General features: G+C 41.0%; 4 protein-coding genes across 6 annotated transcripts in view; 3 read left to right on the forward strand and 1 right to left on the reverse strand.

The window, feature by feature from the left end:
* Positions 1 to 1,233: 1,233 nt before the first annotated feature.
* On the reverse strand, positions 1,234 to 5,286 carry LOC146646790 (uncharacterized). Its single transcript, XM_085390733.1, has 3 exons — positions 3,402 to 5,286; positions 2,517 to 3,029; positions 1,234 to 1,419 (listed from the first exon to the last, which is right to left on the reverse strand). The coding sequence occupies exons 1-3, from the start codon at positions 4,551 to 4,553 to the stop codon at positions 1,234 to 1,236; spliced, it is 1,851 nt and encodes a 616-aa protein (XP_085246859.1). The 5' UTR covers positions 4,554 to 5,286.
* LOC146646791 (SH2 domain-containing adapter protein F-like) lies at positions 1,240 to 11,199 on the forward strand. Of its 2 annotated transcripts, none has more exons than XM_085391596.1 (8): positions 1,240 to 1,453; positions 5,295 to 5,544; positions 5,742 to 5,843; positions 5,947 to 6,109; positions 6,284 to 6,520; positions 6,752 to 6,917; positions 8,001 to 8,073; positions 9,984 to 11,199. In XM_085391596.1, the coding sequence occupies exons 2-8, from the start codon at positions 5,299 to 5,301 to the stop codon at positions 10,188 to 10,190; spliced, it is 1,194 nt and encodes a 397-aa protein (XP_085247722.1). In that variant the 5' UTR covers positions 1,240 to 1,453; positions 5,295 to 5,298; the 3' UTR covers positions 10,191 to 11,199. The 2 variants fall into 2 exon arrangements, with proteins under 2 accessions (XP_085247722.1, XP_085247721.1); XM_085391595.1 differs by having other exon boundaries at positions 1,242 to 1,453; positions 8,001 to 8,120.
* Positions 11,200 to 12,751: 1,552 nt separating this feature from the next.
* Positions 12,752 to 16,112, forward strand: spmap2 (sperm microtubule associated protein 2). Of its 2 annotated transcripts, XM_085391604.1 has the most exons (6): positions 12,752 to 13,932; positions 14,016 to 14,077; positions 14,177 to 14,234; positions 14,777 to 14,903; positions 15,409 to 15,562; positions 15,860 to 16,112. In XM_085391604.1, the coding sequence occupies exons 1-6, from the start codon at positions 13,871 to 13,873 to the stop codon at positions 16,099 to 16,101; spliced, it is 705 nt and encodes a 234-aa protein (XP_085247730.1). In that variant the 5' UTR covers positions 12,752 to 13,870; the 3' UTR covers positions 16,102 to 16,112. The 2 variants fall into 2 exon arrangements, with proteins under 2 accessions (XP_085247730.1, XP_085247729.1); XM_085391603.1 differs by having other exon boundaries at positions 14,016 to 14,234.
* An 836-nt stretch (positions 16,113 to 16,948) lies between these two features.
* LOC146646793 (interleukin-31 receptor subunit alpha) overlaps positions 16,949 to 22,424 on the forward strand; it is a 20,873-nt gene continuing 15,397 nt past the window's right edge. Inside the window, exons 1-3 of the mRNA XM_085391602.1 lie at positions 16,949 to 17,012; positions 19,144 to 19,294; positions 20,836 to 20,983. Of these exons, the coding sequence (XP_085247728.1) occupies positions 19,237 to 19,294; positions 20,836 to 20,983 (206 nt within the window). The 5' untranslated portion in view covers positions 16,949 to 17,012; positions 19,144 to 19,236. The remainder of the gene's footprint in view (positions 17,013 to 19,143; positions 19,295 to 20,835; positions 20,984 to 22,424) is intronic.

The following is a 22,424-nucleotide window of genomic DNA, read 5'->3' on the forward strand; positions in this document are numbered from 1 at the left end:
GACCCAACTGTGTCTAGCTTTTGAGTTGAGGTGAAGTAGAAGAATGTGGAGGTAGGCCTAGTTCTTTGCACTTTGTGAAATGAACTAGTTCAACTGACAGCAAAACAGCTCCAGAAAATGAACCACCATCATTTACATTTGGTACCCTACAGTGTTTTTATATTTGAAAGTCTCACCTCTGCTCCTCCAAACATACCTCTTGTAATTGTGGCCAAATCGGTCAGACTTTCTCTTGCCTGACAATCCATTTTTTTCTCCAGAAGGCATTTGACTTGTTCATGTGGTCAGCGTCACATTTCAGTCAAGCTTGAAGGTGTTGATTTTGGAGTAGCTGCGTCTTTCAGCACCCTCTCCGTCTACAGATATGTAAAACTGTCTTCGCTGTGGACCGTGACACTGTGTTTCAACAGTTTCCAGTTCATGGCAGGCATGAGCCCAGGTGCTTCTTGGGTTGTTTCTAACATCTTAACCAATTTTTTTCTCATCTGAGGATGACAATTTTGGTCTTCCTCCAGTCCTTGGCGATTACGTACAGCTGTTTGAAGTGAAATCTTGGAATATGCAGTTATTTTGAAGTGGTTCCGAAATACCTTTGCCTCTTCTATGTAATTTTCTTTCTTATTTTCACTGAGTTCCTTGGACTTTTCTATTGTTATGAGAATTGGTCAATCCAATGTGTGCTGTCAAATAAATCCTTTATATGCTGGCAAAGAGAAACTACCAGATGTAGTCGATTGTGATTACCAATGAGAACTTAATAGGCCATGGCCAGTTACTAGATGCTGTAGAACCTTCAAACACCACTTATTAAAATACATGGTGAGTGCATTTATATATTTAAGGCTGTATGTCTATTTTTGATCCAGTGTGGATTAGAAAAAGCAAAAATAGATTAAAAATTTTCACCCAATTTTTGTTTTTAAAAATAATTAAAGTTGTATGCAGTACAATCATTTAAAGCCCAATTCAAATTTCAAAGATAATCTAAAATTTAGCATATGTGAACAATGTAGAAGGTTAAAGTTCACAGTGATACGTCGCACACTCTTCAGTGTAGAAAACAGATGAAAAGCAAAATATTCCACGATGGCGGGGATTATTTTTGAAAGAATGAGGATTATTCACAGCGCTGCAGCTTAAACAGTGGATTAGGCAGGGTTCGTATGACTTTAATGTCGACTCACAAAAATAATGAACAAATAAATAAATAAATAAATGTGTGTCCCCTCCCCTTTAATCCAGTCCGCCGTGGCTGTGTGGTGTGTCGGAGACTGTCTGCTCCAGTGTCTCCTCTGGTCCGGCTAGCATTAGCTGTCTGACCTGCTTGGCTCCGAAGCAAATTTTAGCGATTGCATATGTTTTACTTTGAGGCTGGACAGCATTAACACTAAAACCCGGATGGTAACCACAAAGACATAACTGGAACGGGTGACCGTCAATGCAAAGAAAAAGGGTGAGCCTAAAGAAGTAACGTTAGCAGAAACTGACGGTAGCTGCTACTCGGCTAACTTAGCTTAGACATGTTAACACTGCAGTGACTCATATTTAACTGCACAGCTCAATACTCCAACTCATAACTTCTTAAACTAAAAGACAGTAGGGTTCGTTAGCTGTTAAGCTCTTTAAGAGTATTTTTTTAGGAGGGAAATGCTACCCTTAATCCAGTGTTATGAGAAAGTGATTGATTGAACACCTTTAATTTACAACCTAATGCTAACTAGCGATTGTCAGTGGACGCTGAGATCTGCTTTGCTGTTTATTAAACCAGAGGAAATCTTATGCAAGCTAACCACACGGGTTTAAGATTAGGGGTTAATCTTGCCTAACCTGTTGAGTATATTGTTGTAACAATAGCTCTCTGTTTTGGGGGTGACTTTGTCAGGGAATATAAGATAAGATAAGATAACCTTTATTAGTCCCACACGTGGGAAATTTGTTTTGTCACAGCAGGAAGTGGACAGTGCAAAAGTTATGACGCAAAAATTAGAATACAATAAGAATAAATACAGTACACAGCTGTACAGAATAGAATAAAATAATATACTATATACAGTAGAATAAAATAGAATAAAAATATACAATAAGATAAAAATAGAATACGAATGCTATATACAACTGAGTAAAAATACAACGATGCCAGAAAAGATTATTGCACTTAGTGTTATTGCACATGTGTGGATGTGTGTGTTTGTTCAGTTAAAGTCTTTGTTGTGGAGTCTGACAGCAGTGGGGAGGAAAGACCTGCGAAATCTCTCCATCCCACACCGTGGGTGCCGCAGTCTCCCACTGAAGGAGCTGCTCAGTGCTGTCACAGTCTGCTGCATGGGGTGGGAGACGTTGTCCAACAGGGATGACAGCTTAGCCGCCATTCTCCTGTCACTCACCACCTCCACTGGGTCCAGAGGGCATCCTAGAACAGAGCTGGCCCTTCGGATCACCCTGTTCAGTCTCTTCCTGTCCCCAGCAGAGATGCTGCCGCCCCAGCAGACCACACCATAAAAGATAGCAGAAGCCACCACAGAGTCATAGAAGGTCTTCAGGAGTGGGCCCTCCACCCCAAACGACCTGAGTCTCCGCAGCAGGTACAGCCTGCTCTGCCCTTTCCTGTAGAGGGCGTCTGAGTTATGAGTCCAGTCCAGTCTGTTGTTCAGATGAACACCAAGGTACCTGTAGCTGTCCACAGCCTCAATGTCCATACCCTGGATGTTCAGTGGTTGCAGTGGAGAATGCTTGTGCCTGCGGAAGTCTACCACCAGCTCCTTGGTTTTACTGGCATTGATCTGGAGGTAGTTCAGCTGGCACCAGTCCACAAAGTCTTGAGTCAGTCCTCTGTACTCCTTGTCGTCCCCATCAGTGATGAGGCCGACTATTGCAGAGTCATCAGAGAACTTCTGCAGGAAGCACTGGGTGGAATTGTGGGAGAAGTCTGCAGTGTAGATGGTGAAGAGGAACGGAGCCAGAACCGTTCCCTGTGGGGCCCCCGTACTGCAGACGACCCTGTCCGACACACAGCCCTGAGTCCTCACATACTGTGGTCGGTCGGTGAGGTAGTCCAGGATCCAGGTAGTGAGGTGATGGTCCACTCCAGAGTTCTCCAGCTTGTCCTTCAGAACCGAGGGAAGAATGGTGTTGAAGGCACTGGAGAAATCAAAGAACATGATTCTCACAGTGCTTCCAGCGGTCTCCAGGTGAGCGAGGGAACGATGTAGGAGGTGAATGACGGCATCATCCGCTCCAATGCCAGGCTGGTAGGCAAACTGAAGTGGGTCCAGTGATGAGCTTGTTAGGCGCCGAAGCTGAGCCAGGACCAACCGCTCCAGGGTCTTCATCAGGTGGGATGTCAGAGCCACCAGCCTGTAGCTGTTGAGGTCCTTGGGGCGTGAAGTCTTTGGCACTGGTACAACACAGGAGGTTTTCCAGAGCTGTGGGACTCTTCCCAACCTCAGGCTCAGGTTGAAGAGGTGCTCCATCACCCCACACAGTTGGTCCGCGCAGGACCTGACGACCCTCGAGCTGATGCCATCTGGGCCCGCTGCCTTCTTGCCATTAATCCTCCTCAGTTCCCTCCTAACCTGGGTGGTTGAGAGAGACAGGCTGGAGCCTTGTGTTGAGTGTGTATTGGATGCTGTTGTTGGGGGTGGGGAGGAGTGAGCAGGGAGAATAGAGGAGGTGTGAAGTGTCTGAGGTGTCAGAGGTGGAACAGCAGCAGTGGGGGTGGGTGAGTCTGCAGCCGATGTTGTAGACTGTCTCATGGTTGAATCAAATCTGTTGAAGAAATGATTCAGTTCATTTGCCCACCTCACATCCCTCCCAGGCAGAGAGTTCTGCTGTTTGTGGCCTGAGATGGTTCTGAGGCCTCTCCAGACTTCACCAACGTTGTTTTGCTGAAGCTGGTTCTCCATCTTCTGCCTGTAGCTGTCCTTCCCATTCCTTATAGGTCCCCTCAACTCTCTCTGCACCCTTTTCAACTCCTCTTTGGATTTGAAGGCCCTCCTCTTCTGCTTGAGGACAGCTTTAATTTCTGGGGTAATCCAAGGTTTGTTGTTGGAGAAACACCGTACAGTCCTGGTAGGTACGGTGTTATCCACACAGAAATTAATATAGTCAGTAATGCATGTAGTAAGGCTGTCGATGTCCTCTCCATGGTCGTCACAGATCACCTCCCACACAGTCGACTCAAAACAGTCCTTAAGAGCCTCCTCGCTCTCCTCTGACCATCTCTGCACTGTGCGGGTGGCTGGTGGCACCCTGCGCACTAAGGGCTCATACACAGGGACAAGGTGCACCAGGTTGTGGTCAGATTTGCCCAGGGGAGGGAGAGGTGATGAACTGTATGCCTCTTCAGCATTGGCATACAGTAAGTCCAGTGTTTTATTGTCTCTGGTTGAGCAGGTCACATACTGGGTGAAGGTGGGCAGTGTGGAGTCCAAAGAGGCATGATTGAAGTCCCCTGATATTATGAGAAGGGCTCTCGGAGATTGTGTTTGCAGTCTGCTGACCACTGAGTGGAGAGTGTCACAGGCTGCATCCGCGTTGGCCGAGGGGGGGGACATACGCTGTTATTGCGATAACATGCGAGAATTCCCGGGGCAGATAGTACGGACGCATGCTAACGGCTAACAGCTCAATGTCTCTGCTGCAGAGTTGTTCTTTCACAGTGATGTGCCCAGGGTTACACCATCTGTCGTTCACAAAAACTGCCAGTCCCCCTCCTTTCCTCTTACCGCTCTCTCTCGTCCTGTCCGCTCGCAGCATCTGAAATCCCGGTAGTGTCACGCTTGTGTCCGGAGTTAGCGGTGTTAGCCACGACTCCGTTAGCATCATGATGCTACATTGCCGGTACTCCCTCTGTGACCAGGTTAGCGACGTGAGCTCATCCATCTTATTGGGCAAAGATCTTACGTTTCCAATGATTACAGAAGGAAGAGATGGTCGATAACGTCTCCTTCTCGGGCGACGGCGCTCCTTCCCAGCACGACACCCCCGTCTTTTCCTCCTCAGCTCGCTGGGAATGTCGGGTCTGTCCGCCGGCAGTACCGCTGCGGGACGCAGCGCTAACAGCTGATCCTTAGTTATAAAAAATTACGAGAAGAAAAGATAAGAAAGAAAGAAACTCAGAATGAGCAGAGCTGCTGTAACAGGCTGCCGCACATGGGGGGCGCCGGAAACAAAGGTGGAAGAAATTTGTGCAGATTTGTGCATTTCTGTTAAGTAAGATGGTGCAGCTGAAATGGCCAATTTAATAATCACTAAACAGTCCCTACAATGTGATATTTACTACTTCATCCCCACAGATCCATGGCAAAGTGGCTGAAGGACTACCTGAACTTTGGCAGCAGGCGTGATCCTCCACAACCCCCGAGACCAGATTACAGCGAGAGCGAGATTTTGAGGGCCTACAGAGCTCAGAAGGAGCTAGATTTTGAGGACCCGTACCAGCACACTGATAAGGAGCATCAGAATGGTGGTTTCGGCTCCTGTAATGCCACTGTGAGCCTTCCCTCTTTCCCTGCATTTGGTTCAGCGCTGCCTAATGGTGTAGAGGTATGACTTGGACTCCTTTTTTTACAGTCATGCGCACATGCAGCTTATGTTCCCTCCTCAAAAAAGCCATGTGTCCCTACATAAATTGCCTCACAATGACCACTTTTAAATGCACATGCTCCAAAAAAGATATGCGCCTGTTTGGGTGATGTTCGATTCATTATCTAATGTGTTCTCTATCCATGTCTTACATTTAGGTAAAACTTGTGTCTCCAAAACACAGACTGATTAAAGTGGACTCTCAGGAATTTGGTCGCTGTAAAGTCCCTCTGAGCCCTGTGACTGTTCAGGAGGAACCTGTAAGCATTGTTATTTCAGACAATCACAATCTCAAAACACTGAGGTCCAATGTCATTGCATTTAATTTGTGTAATTCGCTTTGTTTCTATCCCCCCCACTAAGGTGGTTCCCTCTGCCCCAGCAGCGTCAGAGGCCGACGCAGATTACTCGGATCCTTTTGACGCACATCCACACCCAAGAGCCAGAACAAACTGGGAGCCCAAATCTGCACCAGCAGACTGCTGCAGTTACATGGAGCCATTTGAGGCCCAGCGAATCATTTCAGGTTTCCTCTACATAAAAGTTGATACTTGTATATGGTGAAATACTTACCGTACCATAAATAATTCACATTTATTGTGCATTTTATTGAGGTACAAGTGTTTTGGGAAGAAATACTTACCCAATTCTTAGGAGGGGTAAAGGTGAAAAGTTTTCACCTTCTATGTTTCCTGTGCAGAACTACAGCACAACATGATGGCCAACCGGTCTGGGAGTGGAGATGGCAGTCAGCTATATGACAACCCATATGAGGAGAGGACTCGGTACCACCATCGAGCTGGTCCGCCTCAGAAGGTTGAGGGTGGGGTGATAGACAGCAAGGAGAGCAGGCTGCCTCAGGATGACGAGAGGCCGGCTGATGAATACGACCAGCCGTGGGAGTGGAAGAAGGACAACATCTCTAAAGCCCTAGCAGGTAAATTGGGGATTTCCTGGTATCTGTCAGTGCGCCCCAGGGCGGCTGTGACTACAATGTAGCTTGCCATCACCAGTGTGTGAATGTGTGTGTGAATGGGTGGATGACTGGATGTGTAAAGCGCTTTGGGGTCCTTAGGGACTAGTAAAGCGCTATACAAATACAGGCCATTTATTACAGTTCTGTAACTACTTGTCTTTGACGTATCATTTTCTCTCTGTGTGCCCATAGTTCAGTTTGAAGGGACTGAAAGAGAGCGATCACGAGGTCACACAGAACAGTCCAGGCTTACCATGACAGGCGCCACATCAGAGGCAACTACACTCCGTCTTGTAGGTGACACTCCTTCGCTCTTGGGAGAGAGGGTGGATCCATCTCTGCCGCTGGAGAAGCAAGTGTAAGTTGAGATTCACAGTCTTAACCTTTGATGTTGGCTCTACTAGTTTTCTTTTTCTTTTTTTTTATTCTACTTCCAAAAAATAGCAGTCTTTCTTGCACAACATACCCTTTTACTTTCATCATGCTTCTAAGTAATTAATTTTCTTTTGTTTTTAAGTGAAGTTCCTCAAAATCTTTGGGTTTTTTTGTTGTTTGTTTGTTTTTCAAAATGGGGGGGGGGGGAAAGGTCATTCAAATAAACCAAAACATAAAACGGCCTTGAACTGGTTTAAGTTCAAGGCCGTTGGTCCAGACATGCATCGTCTTGCATTTAAAAAAAAAAAAAAAAAAAAAAAAAAAAAAAAAGAAAGAAAGAAAAGTTCGCAGGTTTAGTTTGTTTTGTTAAGTTTCTTTAGATTACGTGTGTGTGTGTGTGTGTGTGTGTGTGTGTGTGTGTGTGTGTGTGTGTGAGTGAGAGACAGAAAGTAAAAGCCAGTACTTGTTAGGCTACACAGTTTTCAGTTACTGTTGTTGTAAAGGGGAATTTTATGTACTGACAGCCATCCCAGACGAAATAAACTTCATAAAGGAAATGCCTACAACTTAACGACTTGAAAAATTCATCCCAACATTTACTTTTTTCTTTCTTTCTTTTTTTTTTTTTTTTAAATTGAAACATGCAAAACTTGGCTTAAGAACAAAGTCTGACCTGTGTGACTCACAGAATAAATCAGAAATGGAGGCTGGAGCTTTGCATTTCCTCTCGCATTTGCATCTGCAAAACACAACCAGCCGCACTCGGCTTGGCTTATTTTCTTTTTTTATTTGATTATAAAGAAATTGTGGCGATTACTGTCACATGTTTGGTGTTGTCTTGTCTTCTGCGTTTCACAACCTAAATGTGATGGGTTACCATCAGCAACAACAAAAGGAAAACAAATATTTTAAGTTCACGCTGATATAAAGCTGGCTGATATGCACTTATGACCATTGCTGTAAACAATGTATACAATTTTGCAACTGTTTTATGAAAAGATTAATGCAGTTATGACTTTATAAAATGTTTAGCTTTGTGTTATGCTGTCCTGCTGCTTGCCTGCAGGTGGTACCATGGAGCCCTGAGCCGGGCAGAAGCAGAAAGTCTGCTGACTCTGTGCAAAGAGAGCTCCTACCTGGTGAGAAATAGCCAGACGTGCCGAAACGACTACTCTCTCTCCCTCAGGTAAACATGAGTGTCCCTGAATGCTGCGGTGTGGAGTGCATCAAAAAGAAGGAAAAAACCCTTCATGTTGTCTTACTTCAATATTACCGCACTCTGTTAAAGGGTAATTATTCCCTTGTGTACTTGGCTTTAGGCCCTTCCGAAATTTATGTGATCTGGTCCCCCACGCACCCACCCATTTGGGTATTGTTGCACATCATTTTTCTAGTTTCTCTGTTCTCACTTGGTTACAACAACCTTTTTTTTTTCTGGCTTTTTTTCTCTCAGCAAGTGTCTTTTTTTTTTTTTTTTTTTTTTTTTAGTCTCTTTAATAACCAACATGGAAACAGCTGCTTGGAAAAGATCATAGGAATGCTGGGAATTGCTCCCAATCTCACATCTGTATTATTTTGAAGCAGTGAGCTGAAAGAGCACAGGAATTTGTTTGCACTCTGGTGCAATTTTTTTTTTTTTTTTTTTTTTACCAAAATATTTGTGGATTCTCTGAGCATATTATGTGCTTAAACCACTGATCAAATCAGCAAATTAGCAAAAGGGAAAAAAGAAAGTGAAATGTAGCTGCAAAATGGATGAAGGGAAACTTGAACAAACTGCTGCCAAAGCCCTGTTTTGGTAATGTGATAGAATCTGATCTAAAATATTGTTTTGATGGAAGAAAGCCAGATGTGTAAAAGCTCAAGCTGAATTTTGCGTTCAGAATAAAAAAAAACGCATTTTTCAGGTGCTCGAGTTTGCTTTCATACCACATGCGTGTTGGGTTAAATAAGGGTATTTGTAGAAGGTGATGACATAACAAATACAAGGAAAAAGAGAGGTGCAGGAAAGACCTGTTTGAACTCAAGATGTTGTCTTTAATGATTGCTATCTTTACCACCAACGCACCAACAAAATTACAGGAAGACGAACCCAAGCTTCTCTAAGCGATGATTTTGGCCATTGTTTTTATCTTGGATCCCTAAACTTCACTTTGCAGAATGAATAAGTTGACATTAAAGCTAGTTCTGAGGGTGCATAGTGAGATTAATGGTACATTAATTATATCAATTAATAACCTATTCCCAATCAGATTTTCTGTTTCATAGACCCTTCACTAATACCACAGAAGGAAGCCGTGCAGTAAAAGTTACGTGTGTGTGTGTGTGTGTGTGTGTGTGTGTGTGTGTGTGTGTGTGTGTGTGTGTGTGTGTGTGTGTGTGTGTGTGTGTGTGTGAGTCATAGTCCCAGAGACCTGAACACATTTGGATTAAATACCTATAAATGAGTTTAAAACACAGTATTTTTATACATCTAAGTGTGTCACATGACTCTTTACGTTAGAGGAAAAGTGAAGGATTTGTATTTATATGTTTGACACCAGTTTCAAAGTTTGACATTTAGAGATTGAGGCTCGGTTATATAAACAGTCATCAGTGATTCACAGTGAGAAGGAATAAAACTGTCGGCAATTCATACCAAAATAATAGGCACAGATGCTGACTCCTGGTTGAATGACAACTCTCCAGTTCCCTTTACAGTTTTTTGTTGTTGTTCCTGTTGAAACTTTTTAATTAAGCAAAACTGAATGGGCTGATTGTGTGCGGCCCACCCCAAGCAATGATGATAACACAATTGGAATGTTGATCTGAGACTGCAGGAATACTTACATCACAGAAAGCTGTGTGGCGCTCCGATTGTTGTACGAAACATAACGTGACATATTTGTTCCAGGTGGCAGTTTTGATAATTATAAGGTCTTAAAACATTCTGTAATGCTCATGCACACACACAAACGCACACACACTTTCATTCTCAGTCTTTCAGTGTACTAATTAACATTCCTGTCAGGCAAGTTGAGGCTCATCTGCACTGTCTCTTTATTGTCAGGAGCTGCAAAGGCTTCATGCATATGAAGTTCACCCAGTCCCCAGACGGCCGCTACGTCCTCGGAGAGAACAGCCCTCCGTTCTCGACCATCCCCGAGGTCATCACCTACTACACGACACACAAGCTGCCAATCAGAGGAGCCGAGCACATGTCCCTGCTGTATCCTGTCCCAGTGCAGACCCTCTGACGGTGACATACACATCCTGATTTTCATGGTGCTACTGAATATATTCTTATATACATATATATTCTTAGTATTTACCTATTTCTACCTGTGTCCTACATGCTATGACACTGCCATTCTACCTGCACAGCTTGCAAGAGATTGGACCATCTGGTGCCATCTTTTCTGTTTTTACTTTAATCCCTGTATCTACACTGGCCGCTTACAAGAGAGCTCAGTGCTTAAGGAATCTGTGAAACAGTACATCACTGAAATCCCTCTATTTATCTGTCACGGACTCTTGAAAGTCAGCAATTGTTGATAATAGGATTGTTAGCTCAGTACTTTCACCTCACAGAGGAAAAAGACAAAATCTAGTCTTGAGACGGTAGAATTTATGTAATCTTGCATGGAGTTTTGTCTTTATTGCTGTCAAATGTGAAGCAGACTTAAAGAATATTATTGGTGGGGTCAGGGTGGCCTTAGCTTGTGCCAATAATCCAGTTTTTTGTTTGTTTGTTTTTTCTTGTCACATGAATTTCATGTTTTTAAACTGACAAAAGGTCAAAGTGATTGGAGCTCTGGTGTGAGGATTGAGAACTAAGTTTAAAAGGTTGGAAATGCAGTTGAAATCATGCTGTGACTACAAGCAGTATTGTTGTTATATATATATATTTTTTTTAAGTTTTAGTTACAATTATGAACCAAACACTACATATTTAAGCCGGACCATCTCTGCGCCCTGGGGTTTTCTCTCTGCGCGTTTCAGAGGCCCGCCAATGTTACTTGATGCTGTAGCCGTTTTGCCCTGCAGTGTTCTTGGCTCCTCTTGTTAATGTGTGAACAACACAAAGTTGACTGCATCACACAATAACAGACTCCTGCAATACTAGTTTAGAGAATATTAACTACAGTATTATACTGAAAGCTTGTGGCTTTGTGAACATGATTATCAAAGAAGCTTTGGTATTTTAATGACTGTGCTATTTTATAAAATTTTAAAACCCTGTAAAAAATAAAGGTTGTGGTGTTTTCAGTTTGTCTCTGCATTCCTTTTTTTTTTTTTTTTTTTTTTTTTTTTTTAAATAAATAATGTTTCATATGAGCTTCATAATGATAAATGTAATAATGTAAATTAAAATTTGGAATTGAATTAAAGGTAAGTTCAAGTTACTCCTCCAGCACACAGTTTAGCTTAGAAAATTACACACGCTTCTTTTTTCCCAGATGGAATGATGGATTTTTAAAAAAAAAGAATATGGTGCACAACTTCGAATTTATTTTGGATTTTTTTCTAATCCACACAGTGTCAAAATTAAACAAGTTTAAAATGGTAGGATTCAAGGTTGTGGCTTTGGTAAGGAAATTCTGGATGTCCTGTATTGGTCTGCTTTATCAGTTTATGTGCAATTACAGTCACAGTCCTGTTGGAACCCCCAGTTGTTGTTGTTATTTTTGGGGTTTTTTTGTTGTTGTTTTTGTTGTTGTTGTTGTTGTTGTTTTTTTGTTGTTGTTTTTAAAGTGCCCTTTCTCACTTTCCTGTCCCCCAGCCCATGTCTGTCCGTCTGTAACAACTGAAAATAAAAGAAATAACAACAAAGGCTGATCAAATGGGCCAATATAGCAAGGCCATGATCAATTCTGACGGCTAAAGAACCACAAGGGACAGGCAAAAAAAAACACCACCATACCTGATAGCTGTTGATGTTTGTAGGTTTGACAGCCTCACCTTGTCATTCTAGCCAGCTCAATCTTTGTCTCGTCTGACCATCAAACTTTTCTTTAGTAGGTTTTCGACTTCTTTATGTGGTCAGCTACAAATTTCAGCTGAGCTTGTGGACATTAACCGATTTCCTCTCATCTGACGATGACAGTTTGGGTCTTCCAGTCCTTTACAAAGTGGTGATACATCTGAATAACTTGTATTTATGCGCAATTGTTTGATAGTTGTACATAACTACAAAGCTTAACAATGTTTTACATGGTGGAATGTGCAGTTGTTTAGAAAGAGGCCCTTCCATCTTGTGCACAGTTTTCAGTCTTAGCTCTTCACAGAGTTCCTTGAAATTTCCCATTGTTGAGTATTGATCACTCTAGTGAGTGCTGTCAAACATTTTATACCGATGATTTTTTTTTTTTTTTTTTTTTTAATATGACTGATAAGTCAGTCTCAATCACTGATGAGAAATTAATTTGCCTTGGCCAGGTCAGTTGTCTGGACTGGAGAAATGAATCCAAATTTGTGCATCTAATTCTTGTTTTTTAAAGTCTATGCTATACAGTCCTTCCAATATAGGGAAAAAATGTTAAAAGGAATCGTGATATTCATGCCCATTTGGAGTTTATGTAAACAAAAATATAGTAACTAAATCTTTAGTATTTTTGCAGTTGAAGAATGAAGGAAGTATGAATGCTAGTTAAAGTTAAATGTAGGTCTTATCTCACATTGCAGCTGTTCACTGCCAATGACAAAGTGAGAAATTTATGCGAGCAGCAAGTGGGAGACGATCTCGCTTTGCCAAGCACATTCAACATAGGCAGGTGTACTGTCACCTGTTACTACAGCAACCAGCAGGTTTCGGTGTCAACACAGAAAGCTGCTACCTCAGCTGCAGGACAGGTAAGTATAGCTTTAAGGTAACTGGAAAAAGTACTGTTATATGTTAAAGCTAATTGTGTGAATTGGTTTCTATTTATAGTGTAAGCAGTTTTGGAAGGGTATAATGCACTTGGCTTTGTAATGGACGCTACAGACAAAAATTATACATAGGTATTAAAACTCGTTTTGCCTAGACAACTAATCAGGCTTGTTACACTACTTGGAAAAAGCCATTAGTCATTCCTCATGCGTTATGTTTTGCTTCCAAACTGTCAGACTTTCGGTTGTTTTTCAAAAGTGATTTCAAGCAGTAGTTGTAGTAATAAAGAAAGGGAAAAGTCGACGTAGATCTGACTCATGACCTATCAGAAACGGTCTTAGTGGAAAAGATGTCAAGAAGTTATTTTTTTTAGGAAGTGAAACGAGGAGAAAAGAATCTGAGTTTGGAATTTTTAAGCTGACAGCATCAACTGTATGTACAGTAAAGGTCATCAGGGAGGTGCAACAGTTAGTGTCTACAGCATCAGTAAAACATCTGTAGAGCTGTCATTGTTTGGCGCCATTTCAGCCAGCGTTGTTGGAGATCTTTAAAAGAACCGACTCAATTATGAACACAGGAAAGTATTGTCAGGCTTTGATCCATCATGCATTATCATGGAAAGCATGTGATTGGCAACAGCTTGATTTTTCAAGATGGTAGTGATCTCTGTCAGTGAAGTAAAAGCGTACCTGGATAGAAAAACATTATTAAAAACTATATCAACATTATTGAAGCATTGCAGGATCATCTTGATAGAAAATGGAGCAAAAGTTAGCCAACATCTAAAGAAGAGCTTTGAATACCCTTCAAGAACACTGGAGAACTATACCAAAGTAACGATCATCCTAATGCTTTTATCCAGACATTGTATCGTCATCTTTAGGCAACTAAAAGTTATGAATCCCAAGCCGCTCAAGCATTTCAGCTTCATCTGAGACTACCATTATGATAATGATCGACCAGAACTACTGACAAATGTGCTGTCTCAGATATAAAAGTATGTGGTTGTAATTGAGAAACTCTCTTTTGTTACAACTGAATCATTTTAGCAGCAAAGCGTTCTCCCAGTTGCATAAAGTGTTTCCATGGCGACTCGGATACAGCAGTTGGCTCAACCCAAACCAAACAGACTAAGATATCCAGACCGGTAGGTCTGAATCGCACCCTTTAACGAAGCTCTCTGTCTTTGTCGCCTTCTTTTTCACAAATGGGCTCTTTTCTGTTTTTCAGTCGGTCTGTTTACTGGCTGGATAAGCTTCCACCAGAAAGGAGCGGATTAACCACTAAAATTGGTCTGTGTACCAATCGTTTCCTTTTTTCTTCTCTTGGCAAACTTGATCTTTGCTGCCTTTTTGTAACACCATGCATAATTGTTATTTTGTTTTCAACAGAGTTAACCCCCCGCTGGTCGGACTTGTGCATAAGTAGAAAGTTCTACAATCAAGTCACGTAAATATAATAGACTTCTAATAAATGCGCGACCCATTTTGGGCAGTTTCTTAATAACTTTATGGGGGTTTTTTTTCAGAAACATTTATGTGCTCTTATACGTACGATATGAGTCAGTTTTCTAGTTTCTTGTTCCTTTTTTTTTTTAAAGTTTTTAATGTTAGATTTTCCCACAGCTTTGTCACCCTGTCCCCATTAAGATCTTATGTTGTACTAATATTATTAGCAAGATCCAGTAAACCAAGATAAGAAACTTGTTTGATTGGATTCAAGTGATGAAACTTTCATCATCAGTGTTTGCAATCAGACCTCTCAGAATTTTCTGTGTGCACATCTGCAGCAGAGTAAAGTGCAGACCTTCATGAAGCCTGAAGCTTCTGAAGCCTTCCCTTTAGAGACATAACAAGAAAACCTATTTATTGTAATTTTCTTGCCACTACACATGTCACAAACAAACACGTCAAATTAGGCAGTAGCTAAACTGTACCTGCAAGACCTTTTTTTTTTTTTAAAGCTCTCTCCATCTTTATGTCCTTCCTCAGAATTTCTCCCATATGGCAGGTCAGTGAATGGGCTCTTAAGGCCGTCCCATCCAAACGGGTGTGTCATCTGGCTCAACCTCGGGCGCCTGCAGCTGGTTGGCAGCCCGCCTGCCCGTTGTCGGTCCCTGTGAGTAACACAAACTATTTCCTGAGAGAAAACAAATATGTGGTGCATTGTTAGATGACTGCTAGTTTACCATACCTGCCACAAAGTCTTTTAAACTCCACAGCCTACTGTGTTAGTTAGGCCAGAATGTCCGGTATTTAAAGCGCCAAAACTTGAAAATATATTATATAATTATATTATAACTTTCAACAGAGCCATCTTGTGTTTTTTACTGGTTTTGTATTCTGAAAGCATGAATAGGTCCAGGTGTTTTGTGGTTGGCTTTGACTTTCCCTTCAAGGAAGGTTAGGATGATCAAAGTTAATAACTTCCCTAATCCTGAGACATGTGATTGCCTGTACATCCTTTCAACTTAATTTATCTAATTAGGCGTGGTGTGATACATTTCAATTTAAAGTGTGTGACATGACTATAAATCCATGTTTCATATGGACAGGATGAAAAATACCTGACTGACACCATTCTTCTTTGTGTTTAATAGGCTTATTTACAAATTTGATTCCAGGTAAGCACACAGACAGCTGTTGCCACTTCACGGATCTGCCAGCTCGCCCAGCCAAAGCGAAGGCAGGTTCTGGAGAAATCCAGGCACGAATCTAAACATGTACAAGTAATCCACCTGCCCTCTAAAGCATCTCCACACATAGAGCTACTCGCCAGTAAGCCTATTTTTTTCCACCATGCAATTTTCACCTGCTTGCTTCTTTGCTTGTCTAGGCTCTCAGTCACCCAGGTAAAGGTTCTCTAGAGAGCTTGAAATAAAGGCAACTGGACTTCTTTAGGTTACTGAAGTAGCTCCACTTCTTGTCCGTGGGGGTTCGTCTGAATACAAATTTGTTTTTAGAATTGAGTTGCTTTTTATTTTTTTTCTTCTTCAAGCTGTCTAGACTTTTTGCATGTGTTTAAACTTGCATTGTATTGTCTGCTAGTTGACACAATCACCTTTGTTGCCCTAGCTCCGAAGAATGACCACCCCGAGTTCAAAGGAGACCGCCCAGTGTGCTGGTCCGTTTCCAAAGCTGCAAAGAGCTACATAACCAGCCAAAGACTTCTTGATCTGTCCAGTCCTAAAGAGAGGAAGGCTCTGTATGAGGGATATGACCCATACACGATCAGCCGGGGAGCCCGATCAGCCAGCCCCTCTCCCAGAATACAACAGCTCTGTTTGCCTCTGTCTCGCAAATGCAGCTCAGAGTAAGAGCAGTGACGGCAAACACCGGTCCCCAGAGAGCTGTTGATTGTTCCATTTTCCTTGCCGAAGACTGTAATCGTGATGAAGTGTTTTCCTTGTGAAATAATGACTAAGCTTTGTTATTTGTTCTGCTGCGCGAATAGCTATGCACATAAGTAAAAGACTACTGCAACATCTTAGTGTTTAAGCCCTTGGATATTTGCCACTGTGGACTTACTGTATTAACTGAAGATTTCCTGATTTTACCCGTCTAATTTTTGCCAGGATAAAGCTGCTGTTAAGTGTAATTATTCTCCTTATTTTCCTTAAAAACATGCTTGTGTGTGAAATATCTTTTTTAAAGACTATTGTTGTGCATCTTTGGTAATGATGAACAACATGCTTAATTGCAGGTTGATTAGACCAACTGGGGGGATATTCTTACCCACAGATGAAGTTTCTTTGTGATATTATGCAGCACATATCCTGTAGTACATCCTTCACGTCTTAATTGCTTTTATAGTTATTGTTAACACAAGCCCCATGCGTCAGTTTTACACACTGCAGACTAATTTCGAGGCTAAGAAAGGTAATAGCTGAAAGGAAACGATTGTTATTATTATAGTGCAGATGCGCCTAATGGTTTTGGAGTAGTTTCTGTGTAAATTGGCCACAACATAGAATGCGGGAAAGTGAAACCTGTTTTTTTTTTCGTTATAGAAAAAGTTATGAGTTATTTGTGACGTGTAAATGTCATGTAGGCTATATAAAAGTGACCGTTTGGGGGGACCTCGATCCGCAGTTAGGCAACCGCACGCCACACATTGGGCACGGAGTGGGGCGGTACTGGTGTGTTTACTTCGAGGTGACAAGCGGCAGATTTTGCGCAATCGCTGTAGATGAACTCCACGAGACGGGTATCATTCGGGCATAATCCGGTAAGAGGAGTTCGGATTTTGACATTTTGCAGCCGCTCGTTTCGTTTCATGAATTGCAACTTTGGTTGAAACTCACATAGTGCATGTTTGTTCTGCTGTTTAACGTGATTAACGCTTCAGTAAGCAAACAGAAAAACAACCTGTCAAGCTGCTCAAGCGTTAGCGGTTTGTTGACGAGAAAATCTGCTACCACAATTCTTAATGAGTGATTAAAAGTGATTGTTGCTTTATTCCTTGAGCTCTCATTGGTGCTTTCGCGCATCGTTATTAGTGAGTTGGTTGAGAAGTCGGCTTTTTCAGTTTGAAAAAAAAAATCGCCCATTATTTGCAAATTTCGAGTTCACTTCGTTGCGATGTTTTACCCAAATCTATTTTGACCAGCTGGTCAAAAACAAAGAAGAAAAACAAAAAGCATCGTAACCATTTCGCTATAACGCATTTTAAATTAAATTAAATAAATGTGGAAAGTGATCAAGAATGACCAGAAAGCCAAAGTGCTCCAGCTGTTACTGTCCTGTTGTGAACCTGCTGAGTTACAATAGAAACAGATCGCGAGAGCCCATCAAATAAAAACTGGAGTAACAGTGATCCAATAAAAAAAATTTATTGGGGTCATCCTGTAGTTCAGTGATTCGTTTATATGCATAATAATAATAATAATAATAATAATAATAAAAAGGAACACTTGAGCAATGTTTAACTCTGACTAACTTCCAACCTTCAAAGATTTGATTATTTTGATTTCTACTGAACTTGTTTTATCATTTTGTTTTGATTAATAAAGATCCAGTGTGTGACTTAAGAATTTCGTGATTTTTTTTCTTCAATATATTTAAAGCATTTTACGTCTATTAATGTTATTCGTGCAAAGGTGGAATACTTGAAAGCTACATCATTTCTGTGTTTAGAAGCACTAAACACAGTAAATCAGCGAATAGTTTATAATCTTCTATATATTACACACTGTGCTTTAGCTGAAATTAAGCTTCCTTTAAATAATTAAATTAAATAATCAAACTGTTTTATGAACCCAAAACAAGTTGCATCTAAAACTCTCAGTCACTGTCTCCTCAATCTAAAACTATGAATCTAGCACAAATGTAACTTTAGATTTCAGAGTGAAGTTTGTTATGGGCGATTCTGATTGGCACCTTTTTGCACATAAAAGTTCTGATATTAGTGCATTAATAAATGTATAAAGTTCACAATGTTTTTAAAGCACAATATCTGGGCCATTGCTTACTGCAACGACCCTTGACTCAGGCTGCTATGTATGCAGATACCAATATATCAGATTGTGAGAGATGTATTAGATGGGCTATAATGATAATCCATTTTAAAATGCTGTTTTCTATTCTGACTTTAAATAACCAAAAAATCTGGAGTGGCTTTGTATTGGTGTGCGCCAACACACTGAGTAAGAGCTCCCACCCTGAGGGGAGCTTTGTTTTCTGTCAAGGGGAAAAGTCAGATGTCAAATTGTTTATTGTGATCGATCTAGTCACCACTTGCAAGCTTTCACAAACTTTAGAAAGTCACTTGCACAAACTGCTATGTGTCACATTGGTTGGTGCGTTTCCTATGGTGCAATGCCAAGGAACTCAAAGCAGTAAAAAAATGTTGTAGTGAAACCGTTTTTAACTTACAGAAATGCATTCAAATCAAATCAAATCAAATCACTTTTATTGTCACATCACATGTGCAGGCACACTGGCACAGCACATGCGAGTGAAATTCTTGTGTGCGAGCCCCACAAGCAACAGAGATGTGCAAACACAACAACACAAACGAGCAAAATACAAGAATGGCCAACCTGAAACTAATAAATATATGTACAATATATAATAGTGTATGCATTTCTGGATGTGTATACTAAATATTTTCCTACGTGTGTGTGTGTGTGTGTGTGTATACACATTTTTACAAATTAAATAGTAAAAAAAATAAATAATAATAATAATAATGATAATAAAATATATAAAATATACAGAGTTGAATATGTGCAAAACAAGTGGCATTTATATACAGTGTGGAGTGCATAATGTTGAAATTCAATGGAAATGATGTAATCTAACCACTAAAGCTATTCATTATCAGGCATCCTGTGCTGACACTTCACAAATCTTTTTAGCAATTTTGCGGAACAGCGTGCAGAGTCCTTGAAGAGTCCTTGATTTGCATGTAGCATGATGGGAGTGAGTGGGTGAAAAAGCAGTTGGTCTTCATGGAGCGGAGTCCAGCTGTGATGTGGACCTGGCTGCTGGGGGCTGGACTCGTCCTGGGTAATGTTTAACTTTGTTATCTTTCTGCTGTTTGTTATCATCCAGAGCAAACTTTCAAACAATATGTGAGGATGTGCTGGTATTTCTGGAAGTGTCGTTAGTGGAACCGGGTAATAATTTGTTATTTAAATGACAGAATCTCACCAAGCATGAGAAAGTTACAACCACAACATGTCACACCACATCCCTCTACTTTCCTCCCAGGTTATTGTTTTTGGTTTTATACCACACAGTTTTGTTATTCTACTGTATAATAACCATATAACACCAATTAGCAGACAAGCTTATCAACAAGTGAGTGAATGCAGTGCTGCACAACATTTTGTTATTTCAGCCTGTGAAGACCAAAACACGGAGTGCGTAATTCGGCAAGCATTTGTCGGATGACTAGAAGCATGTCGTAAGTGGCACATTATTATCATTATTAACATAGGTGACAGGGGACTTCAATAGCAGTAAACCTCCTGTTGCAATGCAATGTTCCGCTTGCAAGACATTCACGAAAGTGCTACTTGCACTAATGCACACCCATCACACGAGCTCTGCCTATCAGCAGTGTCCTCCCCCAGCAGTGGAATGCATCCTGCCACTCCAGAAAAACAACTGAGGAACAGCTTGGAAACACAACTAAGAGCCCAAGGTGTTGAATCTCTCTGCAGTCTCCCCCTTAGCCCAGTCCACTCGACCATCTACACTGGAACTAGCCTGATCCATGCAGGCCCCAGTGTGTAACCCACTGGATTCAAAGGATCCCCGGTATACACCCTGAGGCCAGAAACTGCAGTTCAGCCCCAGATCCCCTATTTATGCATCATCGGTTTAAAGTTTTGCCTCTTTTTAGCTTTGATCTTGCAGTAGATTGGTGATTTTGAGACAGCTAAAAGTCCCCAAATGTCAGCATTATCATCATTCTGAAGAAATCAGTCCACCTGTACCAGCGTATGGTTATATTGGCTTACGACAGGTATACCCAGCAGGCAAAACAAGCTATGGCAGTAGGAGCCAAGAAAGGATATTGTTCCGTCTTGCCTGAACTACTGTTGTAACCTCAGGGAAAATAACTTATAAATGGCTGAAAGCTAATTAATTCCTCTCATCATCTCTTTTTCACCATCCCAAATTTGAAAACAGTGAGTCAGACTTGGGCAGTGGAGGTTTTGCATACCTGAGTCACATGAAAGCCTTTCTCTGCACTGTGTTCACACTCTGAGATGATAAAACAGTTGCGCTGATGCTTAAAATGTGTGTAGCCTCATTTTTTTTGAGCACACATAATCAATCAAAACTTCAAAAGAGACTGGCATCAGTATAAATCCTGCTAATAAGGATGAGTCTGCTTAATAAAGGTACCGCAAGGCACGAGTGCTGACATGCAACGACTGGCTCATAGATAAAAGGTCCTTATTTTAGTTAATTTTTTTAAAATCCACTTTTACCCACCTACACCACACAATAAACTAAAAACCACACTCATCCTTATCAATGAACTGCAACATGTGCTTTTCCATGTCATTAACTCCAGCCACTCTCAATTCTTCCAGTGTTTTGCATTACAACATCCACGGCCTTCCCCCGACCCCCTCGGCTAATCGGCTGTGTGTTCATACATCGAGTTAATGTCACCTGCCACTGGGAGCCCGGAGACACGCCAACAACGAAATACACTCTGCAGGTTGAGAAGATATCTAGGTGAGACAAAATGTTCTTTTACATAAAAAGAAAGACAAAGACATTTGAATAATATGTAGATAAGGAAAGTGAAAAAGAAACAACGTAAAAATCTATTTTTGTGATCATGATTTTATAGACCCTAATCAAAGTATCTAATCAGAATCAGTTGTTAGGTTTAACACAATCGTTTGAAAAATGTTATACTACAGTATTTTAATTTTGGAAAGGCCATCACACACAAACCTTCAGTGTTGTTCTTCGGAGATCTGATGCCTGCAGCCTATAATTTACATCATTTTTCATATTCATCACCCTGTTGACTAGGTCTTTTGTTTCCCATTTGTTTTTTTCTTGTTCTTTCATTCACTCAAGTTCTCCCTTTTGATGTATAACATTGGTAGATTAACAATGTCCACTAACCCCATGAAAAGTCCAAAATACCACTCAGTATTTTTGAAGATGTATCTTTTTAAAAAAAATGTTTGAAATTGATCATTTTCCATGTCTAAAAAAACAGCTTTTCTCAATAAAAGAACTCGCTGTTGATGTCTTTTGGGGCAAGGGTGGCAAAGATGAAAAACCCTTACAAGTATCAGCTTTTGGCTACACGGAAAACCTTTTGTATTTTTAGTTTTTTAATCTTGCATCTTTATTCTACGCTGCAACAAAACATTCATAGTATAACAACATGAAAACATCAGGCATGTTATCATTAACCTCCAGGGGACTTAACACCTGAGCTCTGCTCAGCTTTACGGGGCTGTAAGGGAAAGTTTCAGGTCATTGTTTCACAGACTGACTCATAATTTTACTATTATGATGAACGCTTACTGCTCTTACCTGTCTTTCAGGCTACAACATGCAGCTGTTTGCAAAGAAAAAAATGCCAGTTAAAGAAACAAAAACGTATAGCTAAAAGCAAACTTATACAAGTGTGAATGTTGCACTTTTGCCAGGAGACCAGTAACAGATCTACAAGTAAGCGATAAAGCTTGTCCATAACTGCTAATTGCGCTTGTCGGTGCGTTCAGCACTTGTGTGCGCTGTCTGTGAGTGGAAAAGACAGATCAGTTATTGCAGGTTTAATTTGTTAAAGATTTGTGCTACTAATCATTCTGTATGAGTTTGCGTCACCAGTGCCAAATCCTTTATCACTGTTATTATTAAAGAGAGGTCGTTATTAGAAAGAGTTTGACAAACGGCTTTAATTTAATGTTTTAATGACTGTGAAATTCAACTTGAGAAATGGCTTTAGGTCCTTTAAAAATTTCTCTGCAGCTGCTGCTAAGCAGGAAGCAAACTGTCTGATACTGTCTTAGATGTAAGTTTGATATCTGTCATGGCAGGCTCAGTTTTGGGTTGCTTTTTTTTTCCATTGCATTTTTCTTCTCAGTGAGATGTTGCGTGTGCTGCTTGTCAACTTAACATTGATTTAGCAATCTGCAGTGTTTATCGGTGC

The sequence above is a fragment of the Rhamphochromis longiceps genome, linkage group LG19 (assembly GCF_057381845.1).
Source record: "Rhamphochromis longiceps isolate RC_006_pf linkage group LG19, R_longiceps_female_GT1.1, whole genome shotgun sequence".
Lineage (NCBI taxonomy): Eukaryota > Metazoa > Chordata > Actinopteri > Cichliformes > Cichlidae > Rhamphochromis > Rhamphochromis longiceps.